The sequence below is a fragment of the Apis dorsata genome, unplaced genomic scaffold (assembly GCF_000469605.1).
Source record: "Apis dorsata unplaced genomic scaffold, Apis dorsata 1.3 scaffold_365, whole genome shotgun sequence".
NCBI lineage: Eukaryota > Metazoa > Arthropoda > Insecta > Hymenoptera > Apidae > Apis > Apis dorsata.
In genome coordinates, this window is record NW_006263630.1 from 845,676 (window position 1) to 863,475 (window position 17,800).

A 17,800-nucleotide genomic window follows, 5' to 3' on the forward strand; every position below is an offset into this window, starting at 1 on the left:
TGTTGGTGGCAATCGCGAAGGAAATTCGCTCTGTCATGTATATAGGGGTTATTTATTGCGTATGGCTGAGTAAACGGCGTTACGCATTAGTTAGTGGAAAAAGGCGTTGAAAAATTTTTGTGCTCGAAAAATTAAATATGTAGAATCCTGAATTCTAAATGAAAAATAGTTAATTATCTTAAACGCACAAAAAATATGACTTAAATTCTACAATCTCCATATTTCTTCTTACTGCAAACTTTTTCAAACCATCTCAAACCAATGCAAAGAAAAATATTTCATAATTTACGATACGAGTATACGAAAAATCTCGAGAAATATTTCTCTATTTCAAATTTCAAGGAAATTTATTCCCGATCGAAAGTTAATGGTAATTGTTAATAATCGTTGTGAAATATATTCAATTGTAACGAGGTGAATTACTCTGTTTGAATCTTTAAAGAATTGAATTGTTGATCGGGTTATAATTTAGCGATAGGTTCTTGTTGGAAAGAATTTATGCAAATTGGTATAATAAAGTGTTTTTTCTCTCTCTCTTTCTCTTGTTCCAGCGTTTCTTCGTTATCGTGGAAAAAATATCTGGGTGGAACATTGGATCGATAGAACACAACGCGTTTTTCTATCAGATCGTAACATAAGAAAAAGGATCAGAAAAGTTTCGACGATACATTCACGATTTTATTAGCTACGTGTTTCTTGTTGGGTGGGACACAATGTAGGAAATCTGGTGTTTCCTTATTTACAGTAACTCAACCTTTATCCCCTTCGGTAAGAAAATCCTTCTTGCCTAATAAACTGCTAGCATTTACGATACGTTTCTGGCTAAGCTTTATCCAATATCAAATTTCAAAATTACGCCATCACGAAGATCATCGACCGTGTTAAAATTGTGAAATGAGATTCCATGTTATGAATGAACATGGAATTTTACAATCTTCGAGTTAACTGTAACAGATATATAACAAAAAGTATATAACCTCACTTTTCAATGAACCATTTTTCCTATTCACATATTCTGTATTTCGTGATATTCGTGATACAAAATGAAATATCGAAACGAAAATTATAAAACACAATATTAACCTTTCTTATCACAAAAATAGTTAATTATCCTGAACGCACAAAAAATATAACTTAAATTCTACAATCTCCACATTTCTCCTCACTGCAAACCTTTTCAAACCATCTCAAACCAACGCAAAGAAAAATATCTATATAATTTACGACCATACGAAAAGTCTAGATCGATCACTCATTCTATAAATTCATATCTTTCCCATAGAAATAAACTTCTTCAAACCATCTTTAAAAATCTCGTTCCATCGCACGAGAGACGTTCAAAGGGGAACAAATTGGAACTGGTCCTCTGCCTGGATGGAATTAAAGCCATCGTTGCAACCAGTTTTCCCCCAGATTTCATTATCCCAGGCAGAGGTCAGGAGGTCAGGCAGCCAGGTAACCCGATCAGGTGATAGCCATACCTTCTCACGAAAAGCGTAGTGTAGGCAATTACTTTCGAGGCGCGACCGAGCACGCTTCTAATCTGTTTTCGGCCGAAATTCGGTCTCCACTAATGAAGAACTGTTTAATTCTAACGTCTACGTGAACGGAATATCATGTTCTCTTAATTATCGTCCGGGAGATACAACTGGCCGGTTCGAGGGTTAATATAACGGGAGCGTTTCATCTGCTTGGCGGAAATTAATGGCGGACGGAGTTTGAATCATGTCGGGGATAGGATTTTTACGGGAAATTCGCGGTTGTGTGGAGATGAAATTTGAAATATATCGCCACCTTTATTTCGTGGCAAACCCTTTATTTCTTGCTACGTTTTTTGATTAAGGTAAGGCGAATAGGAAGGTTTGGAGTCACGTATAAAATTATTACTTCGAGTCCTCTATTCTGTAAAATTCTGAAAATGAAAATAAATTTCGTTACGAGCCGTAAAGGTTGATAAGGAGAAACTAGTTAGTTTGATAGTTTCCACTTTTAAAATGGTTAAAAGAGGAACTAAATAAGAAAGAGTGTTTGCACTTTTCTGGCAAAACTGCGGGATTACCAACTCACGTATAAGTGAAAATAAGGGTTTCTCTGCACCGTTCCCTTCGCTCCATTTTTCTCTGTTTACTGAAAGATATGATCTCTTTGATATAAACGATATAAATAAATAAGATAAAAAAAGATAAAAAACAAACAAAGAAATTCAACATTGAGAAAAAAATTATATTTTCTATTTTCTAACGAACAATATATTCAATATTTATAAAAAAAATCGTATAGTAGTATTCTTTCTCATTCTCACCCGTTTCTAAAATTTCGCAGGGAGAGCACCTGAGATACACCCTGTATATAAAAAGCGGAACGGTGTTTAACTTAATCAAACGGCGTCTCTCGACACCTAGAGGGAAAAAAAAGGAGGAGACGATCCGTGCTCTCCTTTAATTTCACTAGGAGGGAAGGGAATCCTCCCTCCCGGTTAATGTTCATTAACGAGCACGGTCGTTAGACTGTGTTGCTCAATGAAAGAGGAAAATATCCCGGAACGGTGTATTATCGTTAGCGAGATCTCGATCCCGAAGTTACCGGTGAGAAGCTTGTCTCTAATTCGCTTGCGGCTGAAATCTTTCCACCGTTAAGCTAACGAAGAACCCGTATAATTCGAATTTGTCTTCTCTCGACGAGCTCGAATCCTCTTCCTTAATATACCGTTCTTCATCGCTTCCCTCTCTCTTTCTCTTTTCTGTTAACGAAATTAGATTTATATTCTTTACAAATTCTTCATTATTTGTATAAATATATTAAGATATATAGGAAATTTATTTGTAATTGTTAGTCATCACATTCCTTATTGAAATTTTTATGATCTTTTATGATTTATCATTATTGTAGTTATCATAATTACTTCTTTGTTATTTAATAATTATAATTCGGATATGGATTTGTTTTCTAGAAACTTGTTTTTATTTTAGATTGTTGTAGCGATGAGAAGTTTGTTCTTGTTTTCAGAAGTTCAGGATTAAATTAAAATTAGTTAAGCGAGGTATATTTATGCGAATTTTGGGAGGGGATAGGAATTTCCAATTTTTAAATTGATAAAATTAAATAGATGCCGCCACAGTTCGAAACTTCGTTCCTCGAATTAATTTCGTTGACGCGCAACTCCAAAGAAGAACCAAAAAGGAAAAACATTCGACAAAAACGCAAAACACCATTTCCTCTTCCACACACAGCTCACACTTAACTCGCGAGACCACAGATTCTCACCGATTTGAATCACATTCGATTTCGATCCGGCATTGAAAACAACCGGAAATGTAAATCCCCCGATGTTCTGCTCGAGGATCGAGAGCCCAACTATTCATTCGTTCATCCTTGCCGGCCCGTGTGTTCGATATTTCGAAAATCGAGGGGAAAACAGATCCCCGGCCCGGATAGGAAAAGAGCTAAAAAAAAAAAAAAAAAAAAAGAAGGGAAAAAAAAGAAGAACGTGATCCGGCCCCGTATCTTTTTCCACGCCTCGGGGTGAGAGAGCTCTCGTCAGGAGATGGAAGCCCTGATGGACCGGTAGGGTGGGAGCGTGAAAAAAGAGAATAAAAGGGAGGGAAAAAATCCAGGCGGACCTCGTCGCGGGAAGGAAAGAAAAAAAAAAAAAAGAAAAAAAGAAAAGAACGAGAGAGGGAAGGAGAGAGGGTGAGAAAAAGAGGGGGAGGGGAAGAGTGTGGCCGTGGAAAATTGTTTTCAGGCCACGCGCGGTAATCTGTTAATAGGGTGTCCGCGTTCGGGCCGATAATCCGTAATCCATCGATACACCCGGCTCTGTTTCGCGTGGGTGTGTCCACCAACACGCCCGCGATAAATTATACACGCGTGACGCCCGCCCGTGAAATAATATATTCGAGCTTGTTGTTCGACACTAGATGCTCCTAGTCATCGCGATGCGATATTATTTCGATTCCCGTGGATTAATGATCGGATCGATTGTCGATTAAAATATTTATGGTATGGTTTGATACAGTACGTTGTTAAAATTGTAAATTTTAGTTGATTTGGGAATTTTTTCCCCCAAATTATTCATATTTCGAGAATTGTTGTGAAATTTAGTTGTTGAAATATCTTTGCAATTTTTTAATAATAATATATTATTACAGATTTTTGAATTATCCTGATTATTCCTATGTTGGTTATATACACGCGTACTTTCTTCATTTCGATTTCCTCCAGATATTTTTCTAATCAATAGAAAAATGAAATTTAATTTATAATTAAGGACACTGCGAGTAATTACACGAAAATCAAAGGAGTTCGATAATATTTCCATCAACTTTCTTCAATTACGTCGCCTCAACGACTACTTTCAATAAATTGTATTATAAACATCCATTTACTCGGCCGAGAATAGCCGGCAGGCTCGCAATAAAGACCATAATATTTTACCAATTTCCAATATTTCAACACATTTTTTCCTCCAATCCCTCCTCCATTTCCCTTCCATTTTATACTTCTCAATTCTCGATTCTCGAGCGAATATTAATCGAAACAAACACTCCCTCCCCTCCGATAATGGCCAATTCCGCGCATATCGCAATTTGAATTTCGAAATCGATGGAAAAAAAAAAAAAGGGAAGGATGGGCAGAGCCGCGGAATGAATATGTTAATTGGGTCTGGAATTGGCTGTCCCTATCGGTGATTGATTAAAATTCGATACGTGGCGTCAGTCTCGCGACGATCGCCTGAGGGGTGAAACAGCGTGGCCGGAAGGGTAAGAGGGATGGGCTGGATGGGGCGGACCCGGTGGAAGTTACTTTGCGGATAAACGAGATTGAAATTTCGATGGAAATTACCACCGGTATCTGTGGACTTAAGCGGCGCTCGGTCGCCAAGTCAAACAGAAGTCGAGGACTCGTCGTCATCTCCGGCACACGGGGAACGCGTGTTTTCCCATCGCCTGCCCGCTTTAATAAATTCTTAAGGTATTTTAATTCATCGCGCTTGTTTATCCTATCCAGTAGGACCCCCCTCCTTCGTGATTTGTCGCAAGAGAAGGTTTATTTCCGGGCTTTATTGCCAGGCTTTCGTGAAATTTTAAGCGTCGCTTAATGAGATTGGACCAGTTGCGATCGTTCCTGAAATTGATAAATAATTAATAGAGAGCTGTGTACGCCACTGTGAATCTTTAATTTTTAATTTGTTGATTAATCGTTGAAATTTTAGATTGTTGAAATTAAAATATCGAAGCTTGATGAAATGTTAATTTTCTTTTTTTTTTTTTTTTTTTTTTTTGCATTATAATTTTACCTCGAAGAGAGAAAAATGAGAAGTTGTAACGCTAATTAACCTACTTATAAAATTAAAAACTTTTTATCCTTCTTTCGAAAAGATTTTCAAATTTAACTCGATCGTCGTTATTATTGATATATCTTTAGCTATATAATCCAAGATTGGAATTATATCAACGAAATCAGAAATCGAATGATATTGAGCTCGAATACATAAATTTAAAATTCTTAATCCTTCGTTCCAATTTGAAAAATAATGAAAATTGTAACGTGAAACATAATCAATATTAAAAATTTTCCATCTTCTTGCTTCTTGGTTTCAACCCAAAATTTGAATATTTAAATATCGACAATTTGAAATTCACGCACGAGACATTATTAAATGGTTTCGATTACGTTTCGATCTCGAATTCGAAAATCCAGAAATTGAGAATCGGTTGAAGGCGGTAGAAAGTTGCTCCATTTCACGGATACATGTTCGCCTCGCCGAGAATAGTGGAACGTGTTGACTTTCACCTGCGGATTTATCGCGACACACCTCGCGGGAATGTTATCATCGGGGAGCAACCGTGTCTTGTTTCACGCGTGTCCTCCTTTCCACCTCGAATCTCGGCGCGATAAATCCAGCGCGTGAAAATTATTCGCTTTCTACGCGTATATTTACTCGACGCGTTTAAAATTTAAATCTACGAACAAGCGAACGAAGTTAGCGACCATTGTTATCTCTCTGCATTCAATTAACTCCATTCCCGATATTTTGATAAATTGTTTGTACTTTTTGGATAATCCCCATTTGCACCACCTAAGCGCCCAGTATCATATTTCTAGACACGTTCTTGTTTCTCGAACACGAATTTTTACGAATTAAAAATATTCGTAACTGGACGTAAATGATAAATATTTAATTTGGTTTCACCTCGATATGCTTCCACGTCTTTTTCCAATGACTGCTTTATGAAGCGAAAGAAGCAGACGGTTGAAGTTATAAAGTTACAGATTCCAATTATCGTAACATTTGAGGGTACACGCATAATTTTATCTTACGACAATTTACCGTCGTAATTCAAGAGATCGTAATTATTAAAAATTAAAGCAAACTCCCCGTCCCCCTCTACTTTACAACTCGTACGATATAAATCCCAAAGGATTATTTCATTCTCTCGACAAAGTACGTAAGTAGAAGAACTTTGAACAAATGAGACCCGGCCAAGGGAATTCCTGTTGGCCAAGGTACGCGAACGTTAATGAAACACGTCCGACGGTTGGCAATTGTCCCATCACAAGCGCTCACAACGAGCACTCTAACGCGAAAGGAAGAGGCGGTATCCAGTCTGGCGTATTTCATTCCAGCGTTTCCATCGGGATGCATCTATACACACCCTTTACACCGTCCCCACACCGTGAATTCAAATGAGAGACTCCTTTTTCGGCTTAATTCCATCCCCGTCCCCGGCCATAATGCGTTTTCGTGTCTCTGTTTATGGTGCACGGGCACGAAAGGGAAAATTAGAAGGTGCTCTTATAAAACGTCTAAGAAATCTGGGTCAAGATACGGGTTTTACACGAACAATCGTACGCTCTCAATCTCAACAAATAGCGTGCAACCGCTCCGCTCTTTAAACTTGCCATTACGGGGGCCCGGCACAACACTCCTTGCGTTTAAATTTAAATTTTTTCTCTCTCTCTTTGAACGAGTCTTTATTTATAACGAAATTTCTTCTCCATCTGGCTCGCTGCGTTCGATTGAGAAATCGAATCATTTTTACACCCTATAAGCTATTCATCTTAACGATCATCGTGTTACATAATTTTATTTGAAACAAGTAATAAGGGTGAAATTATAAAAATTATAAAAGAGAAGGTTGTATAAATTTAGATAGAAATCCTTCGTATAGGACGCCCTTATCTTCATAATTTTCTTCGATAACGATTACTTTTTACCCCAACGTCCGACTCCCACGCCAAACATCTTCCAGAAACAATCTTCCACTTAAAAGAACGTTCACAATTCACATCCTCTCTCTCTTTGATCTCTTCTTTCGCATCACTTAATAAACCTTTAACACACGCGAACGAACGAGAAATTGTTTTCGCGTATTTTTTTTTTCTTTTTTATTTACCTTCCCTCCTTTTTCCCAAGAAAAATAACGCTGCTCGCTCCACCATCCCCTCATTTCCATACCAGTTTAACCAGCGCGTGCATCCGCCGTTCGTGAACCGTCTCGAAAGGAGAGCCAACTCTTCCAGACCCCGTTTCCTCAACCCGTTCCACCCCCTTTCTCTTATTTAATATATTTCACGGGTAAAAGGGAGGGTGAAAGGAAATCGTGACGGCATGGAAATTTTTCCTTCGCCCGATCGGAACCGGAAAACTACCCTTTTCGCTCGCCCTTCCTCTCGCTTCCTCTCACGGCTTGTGGAGGGCACGGGTCACGTACAACACGGAGCGATAACACGGTCGTTTCGCTTTTTCCACCTTCTCGATCCTCTCCTCGTTTCTTTCCAACCGAAGTTCCACGGCAAACAGGGTGGAGAGGGGCGCCTCTTTCGTTCTTCCTGCTCGTATTCAAAACTGCAAGGGGGAAAAGGAGCGCGGGATGCACAAAGATCGGCACGCCGCGCCGGCCAGATTGAAGCTGAAGAGGGTAAACGTGCGCTTATCCTTCTCCGTCTTAAACCCTTCGACCCTTCTTCTTCGACCCATCCTTCGCATCCCTTATTTCCCTCCTCTCCACCCTTACTTTATCGCGCACTTTCCAAGCGGACCGGATCCAAGCGGAGAGCGCGCTTTGAGCGGATCTGCGTGAAGATGGAGGACACGTTACGTGCGCTTCAGCTGAGGCGTGTGTGTGGAAGAGACAACAAAAGGGGGAGAATATCGAGACGCGCGAGTTTCACGAGTTTTACTTCCGCGACGTCCCGCTTTTAGATTTTCCAAGTTGAGGATTCGTTTATTTCGAACGTTTCCTGTTCTAATTTTTTGTTTTATTTATTTTTATTATTACATAGATTATTGTAATTATTTAATGTGGAAATTCGTACGAAACGTCGATTCTTTAATTTTGTTCTGTCAACGGTTGTTAATCGTATTTTAGAAGAAGAAGATGTCGTGAAGATAGTATAATCAGAATATTCGCAAGAATATTATCTTTTTTCTCAAGATTTAACTTTGAAAGATAGAGCAGAAGTTGAGGGAAAATAAATTGGAAATCAATTGGAATCCTGTATTACAAAATCGTTTCTTTTCTAAGTAAAACGGAAATAAATTATAAAAATGCATAGAATCGTGAATCGTATATAAAAAATCGCAAAATTTCGTTTAACGTTGAAAGAAAATTGAAAATACGAGAATACGGAATACGGTGGAAAGTTGCATACTGGAATGGAATTTTCCCCGATATTCCGGGGCGAGATTTAACATGTGAAGGTTTTGGCGGAGCGTGGAGGGAAGAGCAGAGTTCGTTTGCCGATCGAAGTGAGACGAAACTATGGAGAAACTTCCGCCACGGTGTTCCCTTCACTTATGGCCGATTCGTGCTCGAGAGCACGGAGATCGTTTAAGCGCGATGAAAGAAACACGGAAAGGGATCGAAAAGAAAAATGGTTCGTCACGATTGATTATGAGCAAGCCGAACAAATGCGATTGATTCACCGTGTAGTATCCATTAAAAGTCCATTTACCGATATGAAACTGGACCGCGAACAAAAGCGATACGTCCTCGTCCCCGATACTGGACGAGATACGTATGCTTGTCTTTCAGAGATTTTCCATTATAATTTCTAGTTGGCCAATGAGAAGTAAGTAGCATTATCGGTGATTTTTAATATTGGATAATATTGGATAATATTGGATAAATAATATTTTTATATTTTATACGGTTTTAATATCTATTAAAGTATTCCTTTCTTTAAATTGATAAGTAAAAAATAATTATTATTTTGTAAATGTATAAAAAGAATTGCATAACAAGTTGAAGTAATAATAATAATTATTTTTAAACGGAATTCCTTTCAAAAATGTTCCTGCACGGGGTAATATAAAAGTATCGTAAAGGAAAGCGATGTAGCAAAGTCGTAAAATTTTTTATTAAATAAGACCGAGGAAGGAATTCTGAAGCGTTGTTGTTTTGTAAGAACAAGCTCATTTCGCAGTATCTTTCAGTCTAAAGCGCCAGTAGCTTTAGTTAGTTTCCGGAGAATTCGTTTAGTCTTAAGGGAGAAGTGTGTGTGGGTACGTCTATGATGTTCCTGTGTAACGCGAGCAAGGGAGAGTATTTTAGTGAAAATCTAGAGAGAGCATCGAGGAATTAACCCACGAGGTGTGGTCATGAAACTAACAAGAGAGAACTCGAATAATATTCTCTATAAGAAATTCCGTGTTATGAGAAAGCCATATCGACGGTAATCCGAAAATGGAAATTTCGTGTGAATAGCGATTAACATGGTTTCGAATCTCGACGATGTTAAAGAAGAACTAACATTCGTGAACGATCTTAAAGAGGTCTCTTCACGTAATTCTATATTAATACTCACGAAGGATCAATTTATTTTTAAATATTAGATAATTCCATAAGAAAATGTGATTTCTTCGATACGAATACAAATTAAGAATAAGTTTCGTAATTTTCTCTTCGTTTCTCTTTTTGAAACTATCGTGACGAGTTCTATTCTTTCAACATTCGAACGACGTACATCTTATAGAAATTTCCTATTGTTACATAAATTGTAACGTCATGAATTTTTCCAAGAAATGCAACGGAATATTTTGCCATTTCTCACCGTTTTACGCCTTTTTTTTGCATTTATCGAAAATCAATATCCGCCACTGGGGACCTCCTTCGATTTTTCACGCGATTTCATAGAATAAAAACTTTGAAAAATTATTTTACACTCTCCTTTTCCTTTATTCCTAAAAAAATACATAAATACACACGTTCCTCGAATCGATCGATATCCACATCGATACATCGCGAAACTACCCTTTCGTATAATGGATTTCGTAAAGGAAAACTCGATAATTCGAGCGCTTCCCTCCCCCGAGTCATTTTCTAATCTTCAACGCGCACAATTGGCAACTCGAGTCAGAGGGGTACAAACTCGATTCCCGTTATCATCGTGACTGGCCCCGTAAGGGATGGAGTCCTCTGCCATCGCCTCGTCGGTTATAGGCACCCGTTATAGGCATGTGTGCACGCGCGCATAATAGTAATTTAAGGCGACGGCACGAGAAGGCCTGTTCCTCGTAATTTCATCGACGCTGGTAAATCGCTTTACATGGCATGATGTATTTTGACGAGCTAATGGATATCGCGTACAGATTATCATGCTAAAGAGACGTTAATTAACACGTCGCTCGTTGTAACGGCCGCTTACACTGGCCGGGTACAGATACACGTTATAGATACCCGGCCCACACAGCTAGCGATGGGATCGAGCGCGACGCGAGTCGATGGACCAGATTCATGTACTCGTTGTACGTGGTGCGTGGTGTTTCGAAAGACGATCCGTTTTATCGTTCGAGCAAAATGTAAATTTAAATTTTGTACATAACGTATCGAAGATAGTATAGGATATTTTCAGTCTTTCGAATTTTATGTACGAATGAAAAGAGAATTTTAAAATGGAATTAGTTTGAAAAGACAAGAGCGTCTCTTGCTGGGAATTCTTCATTCGTTTAAAAGTAATCCTCTTGACTGTCTTTGAAAGTGATTATTATAATTCTCATTGCGTATAATTTTAATGAAAACTAATATTTTTTTTAATCTCCAATTAGAAACAGTGTATACATTTTATAATGAAACTATTTACTATATTGTGAATACCAAACACCCTTTTTAAACTGAATGTAACGTTTTCTATAAAAATTCGATCTTCAAAAAATACTCGTACTCGTTCTTCAATCATTACTCGAATCTTTCACTTTTAATTCGATATAAACCCATAAGCGTGCAACGAACTTGATTCCATCACTGGACGAGACGAGGAAGAGGCGATCGACGATCGTTTGTAAAATGGCCTCGGGGGCCTATCGAGAAACGTAGCTTCCGTGTGATACGCGCGCAGATTTTTTTCCCTTTCAAAAGAATAGAATTACGTGGCGGCGCCCTCTTTGTTCCCACGCCTCCCCTCTCCCTCCATACACCGGAGGCAGGCTAAAACTGTAATCCGATTTCCTTGACGAGAGCAATTATAAAGAGTGGCACCGCATTAATTCTGCCTCTCGCCGCGAAATTGCTTTATAATTGGTCGTTCGTATAAAAATCTGTCGGCCACGATGTTCCGATGGAGTTGGATGGAGGGGAAAAAAGAGGGGAATCGAGAGGGCTCGGTGGTTGGAAACTGTGCGATTAAGGTGATTTTCGAGGGGGGGAAAATTTCATCGATGAGCGGGCAAGCGAGTAGGCATCGTCGATGTGTAAAATCAAAAAGTTTGACTGAGGGGGGAAGTCATAGCGGGTGGGTAGAATTTTTCAAAAGCGAAGAAATTTATTCGTTTGTGAGCTTTCTTGAAATTTACGAAGTTCTGAAAGAAATAACTTCTTTCAGAAGTTTTTGTTGTGGGAAAAGTTTATTGAGTTTTGGAAGAAGATTTTTTGAGGATACGAAATTTTGTTTTAGCTTTCAGTTTCTTTCTTCTTCTCTGAAGAATTTTATGAAAAAATGAGTTTTTTTTTTTTTGAAACTTTTAACAATGCAATTTCTGCGATGAATTTTTCTAGCTTCGAGAATATAATATATAGATTCCCGCGAATGTGGAAAAGTAGTAAGTTCTTTCCTATGATTTTGTTATAACTTTCTGACACACTTACGATTAACACGATTTCTTGGTAAAGCTTATGAAAAACCACCGCTCACGTAGTGCCTTTAATCACTTCTAAAAGAGTTAGGCGAGAAGCATTAAACAAATTTTAAGTAATAATGCTTATAAAGTTTGACCATAGTTTCGAAGTTGACCTGAATAATTTTTTCTCTCTCTCTCTCTTTCTCTCTTTCTCTCTTCCTTAGAATAACTTCCACGATGTATTAAAAGTTGCAGGAATATATAACGTCCGTATTAACGGTAGAGGGATGTCTGACTATAGACGATCCATTACCACTTTCTTCTCTCCATTCAATGAAGCTCGGTCAATCACAACTTTTTCCCCTATATTTCCTCGAATCTTTTAAATAAACGAACTCGTGCACCAAATAAATTTACATTTTTAAATTAATAATAATTTTCACAATTTAAAATACTTGGAATCACGCTTCTAGACTAGAGTCTAGATCACAAAATCGAAATTGAAATAAAAAAAAATTCTATCTTCAATTTTCAAAAATTGCGCAAGATCGAAAGAAAAGGTTCTGTTCCAAATCCTACTCGAAAAAATTCCATTTCTGTTCCGTATTCTTGAAAAAAAAAAAAAATATTCGAAAGGTCAGAAGGTCGAGGTCGAAAGAAAAGAAGGAAAAAGTAGAATAGGTAATCGGTTTGGAATCGATAGGCATCGAAGATATACGTGTGTGTGTGTGTGTATATATATATATATACACATACCTCCATGCCACGTCGATTTCTCCATCGCACCCACTTGTTGAACCCCGGCCGCCAATATTCGACGAAGTACTCTTCGGTGTACTCGACCCCGTGCCCGTTCCCGAACCTGCCCTGGGTCCTGGTCGACGTCAGTATACGCGGGCTGTGCAAATTCACCTCGAGGTACTCCTTTCCTTCCTTCGTGACCATATTTTTCGGGCACCAGGCACCGCCGCCCTTGTCTTGTCTCAGCCTGGGGAATTACGAGCAGAATTATTACGACCCTTAAAGTGGGAATATTCTCGTGCAATAGCATATTCTATATCTATATCATGGGAATCAGGGGTTATTCTCTGGCACACGAAAAAGCAGAAAATATCTTTTATCGTTATTTTCTTTGATAATGTTATTTCTTTTTATTCCAAAAAATACACTTTTTCTTGTGAACGCGATATTAAAGTAGAATATGGTTTTAAATTTTAGAGTTAGTATCTAATTATGCATGATATGTTATTTTTTTCTATTTGTATATCTATTAGAGATATAGTCTAATAATATAGATATTTAATAATCCTGGATTGAAGTCTCTAAATGGAATAATATATTATATATCCTATTATACGTACATTTCTCGATTTCTCAAATTAATGAAATTCTACAATTTCGATAATGGCCAATTGTGCAAGCAATATGCATCGAAGATTCATATTCGCGGTAAATCAGTATAAATTTGATGTATTCGGTTAACTAATATTTTAAAATACCTTATAATATATACAGTAGTCATTGTTCTTTTTATTATTTAATTCTAATTACCTAAAGATGCAAAAACTTATTTTATATATATATATTTTTTTGTAGTTATTATTTTTCTACCTAAAAACGATTCAATCCAATTACAAAAATTACTCTTACTACATATTACGTTAATCTTTAGAAAGGATTAACAAAGAATAGAAAATTTTTTTTCAATGTTTCGATTAATAATTAATACCAGAAATTATAAGAATTCTACATTGGAACATATTATCCTATTATAATTTCAAAAATATTAAAGAGTGTAAATGCTAATTTTCTTTCTAAAAACATACATATTTCCATTCCCTAGATATTTCGATACGAGTTGAGGAATAATTAATGACCGATTTCTGTTCTCCGTCTTCCCTGTTTCTTCGTCTCCCGCAGTGCATAAATGTGTATAAATTAATGACGCGTATAAATTAATGACGAGAAAATCGATTCTCCCGTTTATACCCGAGATTTCTTTTTTTTTTCTTTCTTCCCACTATCGATCTCGAGTTATTTATAATCATTTATATTTATATATATATCGATCCGTGCATCCGATAATGGCTTTCAACGTTGATATCGAGAGACGCACAGAATGAGAGGAAGGAAGAGGGGTGTGAAAGGGAGAGAGGATGGATAGAGTGGTACAGTGTGCGAGAGCAATCGGCGTTTAATCATCGGCGCACGTTTCTGACCCATTTACATGTGTACCACGTCGTCGTCGAGAACAACGACAAAGCAATTCCCATTCCAGGCCACTTCGTCGATGTTGCTGTTGCTATTGTTAGGGTTTAACCTTCGTATCTGCGTGAGTTTCAATGGAATTCGATGCATTCGATTTTTTTGAATTTCTTTTTTTTTTTTTCTCTCCAATTCTCTCAGAGAAACATTTGAGTGAGTAAGTAACGCGAATTGTGTTCTGATGTTTTGTCATTTCCTCGTTTTTTTTTCACGGATGAAGCGATACAACAAAGAAGTGTTAGGATTACGATCGAAGAGCTATTTTTTTCTCACGGGTCAAGTAAGTTTTTTAGTTTTTTGTACAAAGTGTGTACAAAGTTGTACAAAGTGTTAGGATTTTGCGAGAAGCGAGTGAAAAGTGTTTGAGGATAACAAGAAATGAATATATATGACGTGTACTTGACCTAGAGAAGTTGTTTGAGTGAAAGAAATAGGGAGAAATAGGGAAACTGAGAATGAACGTGTGTTCGCGTTAAATTATTGCGTTTTTCATTGGAGAATTATCCCCGAATTCTATTTTATTACTAACTATAATTGTTATCGCCCTATTTCACGAATTTTATCTAAAATCCACTAAGATATACAACATGTTACATAAGTATAATTACTTACTTACTTACGAATACATAATCAAAAAATTAAAAACTTAATTAAATTATCGAGCAATTATCACACCGTCTTATTTGCGAAATCGCTTTCCAATATATTATTATTTCAAACAAATATATCGTGAAATTCTTTAACACGAATTCCTTGCTAATTAAATGAATTCCTAATACATACCTTAGAAAAAGTCGATTAAAATTCCATCGAGAAACAATATATTGAAACTGCTTAAAATTCTCTAATTCACGGTATCTCCATCCACTATTCATGCTTGTGTCGGACACGCAAACGATGCAACGTATCCCCTTCATCTCGTTCCATCTAACCCTATAATTCTCGCGATCGAAACGAAACCTCTGAATAAATTTCCAGCGCAAGGGAATGTAGCATTCCGATATATTCTTTCCGTGTCCGTGGACAGATCGACGATGGCCACGTGACCTATAATTTCGTAGCGCGAAACGAGTTTTTAATTCAACGAGAACCGGGGAAGAACGTGGCCCCGATCCATACGCTTTATCCACTGCCTGGTGAGCAGACATCGCGCCCGATTTTCCATGCTCGCGGCTAAAAATAGTGGGCAAGGGCCGATAACAAGATCGCATTATGTACAGGGCGGGGATTCTTCGCGTGATACGAATTGTTAGCTGGATGGAGTTTCATTTTTAAGCTCTATTTATCACGCGCCCAACCGAGCGATTTTGAAAGAATATTTCTCGGGGGAGTTGATTCCGTCGAGATAAAATTTATTTGAAGGATAATTAGAATAATATCCGCATCTGGAAATAACAAATCGTTTGTCAATGGAATTAGATTATGCTATTGGTGGTATTGGATTGAAAATTGAAATTTGAAAATTGAAATTTTGTTATGCGCAACGACCTTTTGAAAGAATATTGGAGGGGTTGATTTGGGTAATCGAGATAAAATGTGTTTGAAAGATAATACCTGCGTCCGAGAGTAATAAGTCATTGTCAATGGAATGGATTATGTAATATTGAATTCAAAATTGTTTGAAATTTGTTGAAATTTTTCTGTGTCTTCTAAATTTTGTTATTTAACGTGGTTTCTTTAATTTTTTTGGAAAAAGAATGGTGTACGTTTGCTGAAATTCGAAAAGAAAAAAGGTTAGTTTGATTATTTCATTTTAGATTAAAAAATAATTTATTTACATGTATACGAGAATGAATTTACTTTTCTCGCTATTTATAAAATAAAAATAACAAAATGTTCATCATCTGATGATTGAAAAATCATACTTTTACGAATAGTTTATTACCACTCACAATTCAATGGTAATTAAACATTAAACTTTCATCGACTATGATATAATTTTCTTGATTTTCTCGTTAACAGGTTAATTCGAAACGAAACCTTAGATTTTATAGGTGAGCTCCAACTTTTTCTTCTATACACTGCACAGACTTTCCTATCAATTAAAATTAATGAAAGCTGACCCAACGTGTGGCCGTGTTTCTGACAGACCACGATACTTTGTTTCGATACGAGAGCAACCGGGTACCGGTGGTAATTAATCTGTTATTTCGTTGCGATTTGTCGTGGTGGATAGCGGAACGTTGTTTGGCAGGTCGTCTGTGTCAAAACGGGTCGGATAATTTGGATTGTTTTGATGACAATGCGATTCGTGTTACGTATCGGCTTGATTGCAATTTGTAGAATGGTGTCACTTTGTATTTCATCTCGTGTCGAATCGAGAATTCTATATACCATGTTTTTACAAGTATCATCGTCGAATTTTTTTTCTATTATATTTCGAGCAGAGTTTTATAGAATTATGCGGTACTCTCGTAGTATAAAACATCGTATTAAAAAATTAAATTTATCATTTAACCTTTCGAGTGTCACGGTTCATTACTGAAAGTGCATAACATTATTTTATTATTATATTCGAACATTATTAAACCTTTTATCCTTTATTATATTATATTAATATATTAACCTCGTATTCTTATTATAATATATTACTCCGAAAATAATATATAAAAATTCTCGACATAATTTAAGAGATTAATATAGTTTACCATTTCACAGAGTGAAAAACTTTTTGCGGAATATCAATTAGAAACGTTACATTTTTTTTTCCTGAAATATTTTACTTACGAAATCTACTTCAAATTTTGATTCTTCATTTTTATAAACTGCAACATCTCTTCAATCGATGATCGACATTCTCCCATTGCGCAAATACATTTCGCGAATAAAAACTTCAAACAATTTCGAAAGCCCATCGTTCAACACTTGTGTAAACCTTGTAATACGATAATAAAATTTCTCTTCGAAACCCTCAATCAAACCCTAACCTACATCCCCTTCCAGCAAACTCGCATTCACTCGTTTCATCCATTCCTCGCGTGTCTCAATAACAATCCTCTCTCGAAGCAAAAAAAGAAACGGAAGAAAAAATATCTTCGAAGATTTCCATCCCTGGAAAATATCCATCCATCCAGAGCGACCGTGTATACCATGTCGTATGGAAAATCGCGGAATAACGCCACGAGTGGACGTTACTTCCGGCGTTCCGATCCAGATAGGGGGCGGCGCACAAAGCGGCCGGAGAATCTCCATGGAAATATTTCAGCTGGTACGGTCGTCGAGGACTATCATAGAGGCGGCGTGCCCGCATGTAAACAATAGGCCAGGCGAAACCCACTGAAAGCGTTTGCGGTTAATTAGGCAGCAATGCTGTTAACAATGTCCTGGCTTCCCCTCCCGCCTTTCGCCCATCCTGCACAACGTAGCACGGCCAGGAAATTCTCCGCCAGGATTTCGTACGAATAAAGTTATCCTCCCACTCCTCCTCCTCCTCCTCCTCCTCCTCCTCCTCCCCGTGGCTGATTCCACGATCGCCTC

At 37.4% G+C, this 17,800-nt stretch overlaps 1 protein-coding gene across 4 annotated transcripts in view; it reads right to left on the bottom strand.

Moving 5' to 3' along the window:
• The window catches only part of LOC102673299 (discoidin domain-containing receptor 2), a 234,385-nt gene that overhangs the window by 67,358 nt on the left and 149,227 nt on the right, over positions 1-17,800 (bottom strand). For all 4 annotated transcript variants that reach the window (XM_031511947.1, XM_031511946.1, XM_006618672.2 and 1 more), the window contains one exon: positions 12,815-13,046. In XM_031511947.1, coding sequence (XP_031367807.1) covers positions 12,815-13,046 — 232 coding nt within the window. The remainder of the gene's footprint in view (positions 1-12,814; positions 13,047-17,800) is intronic.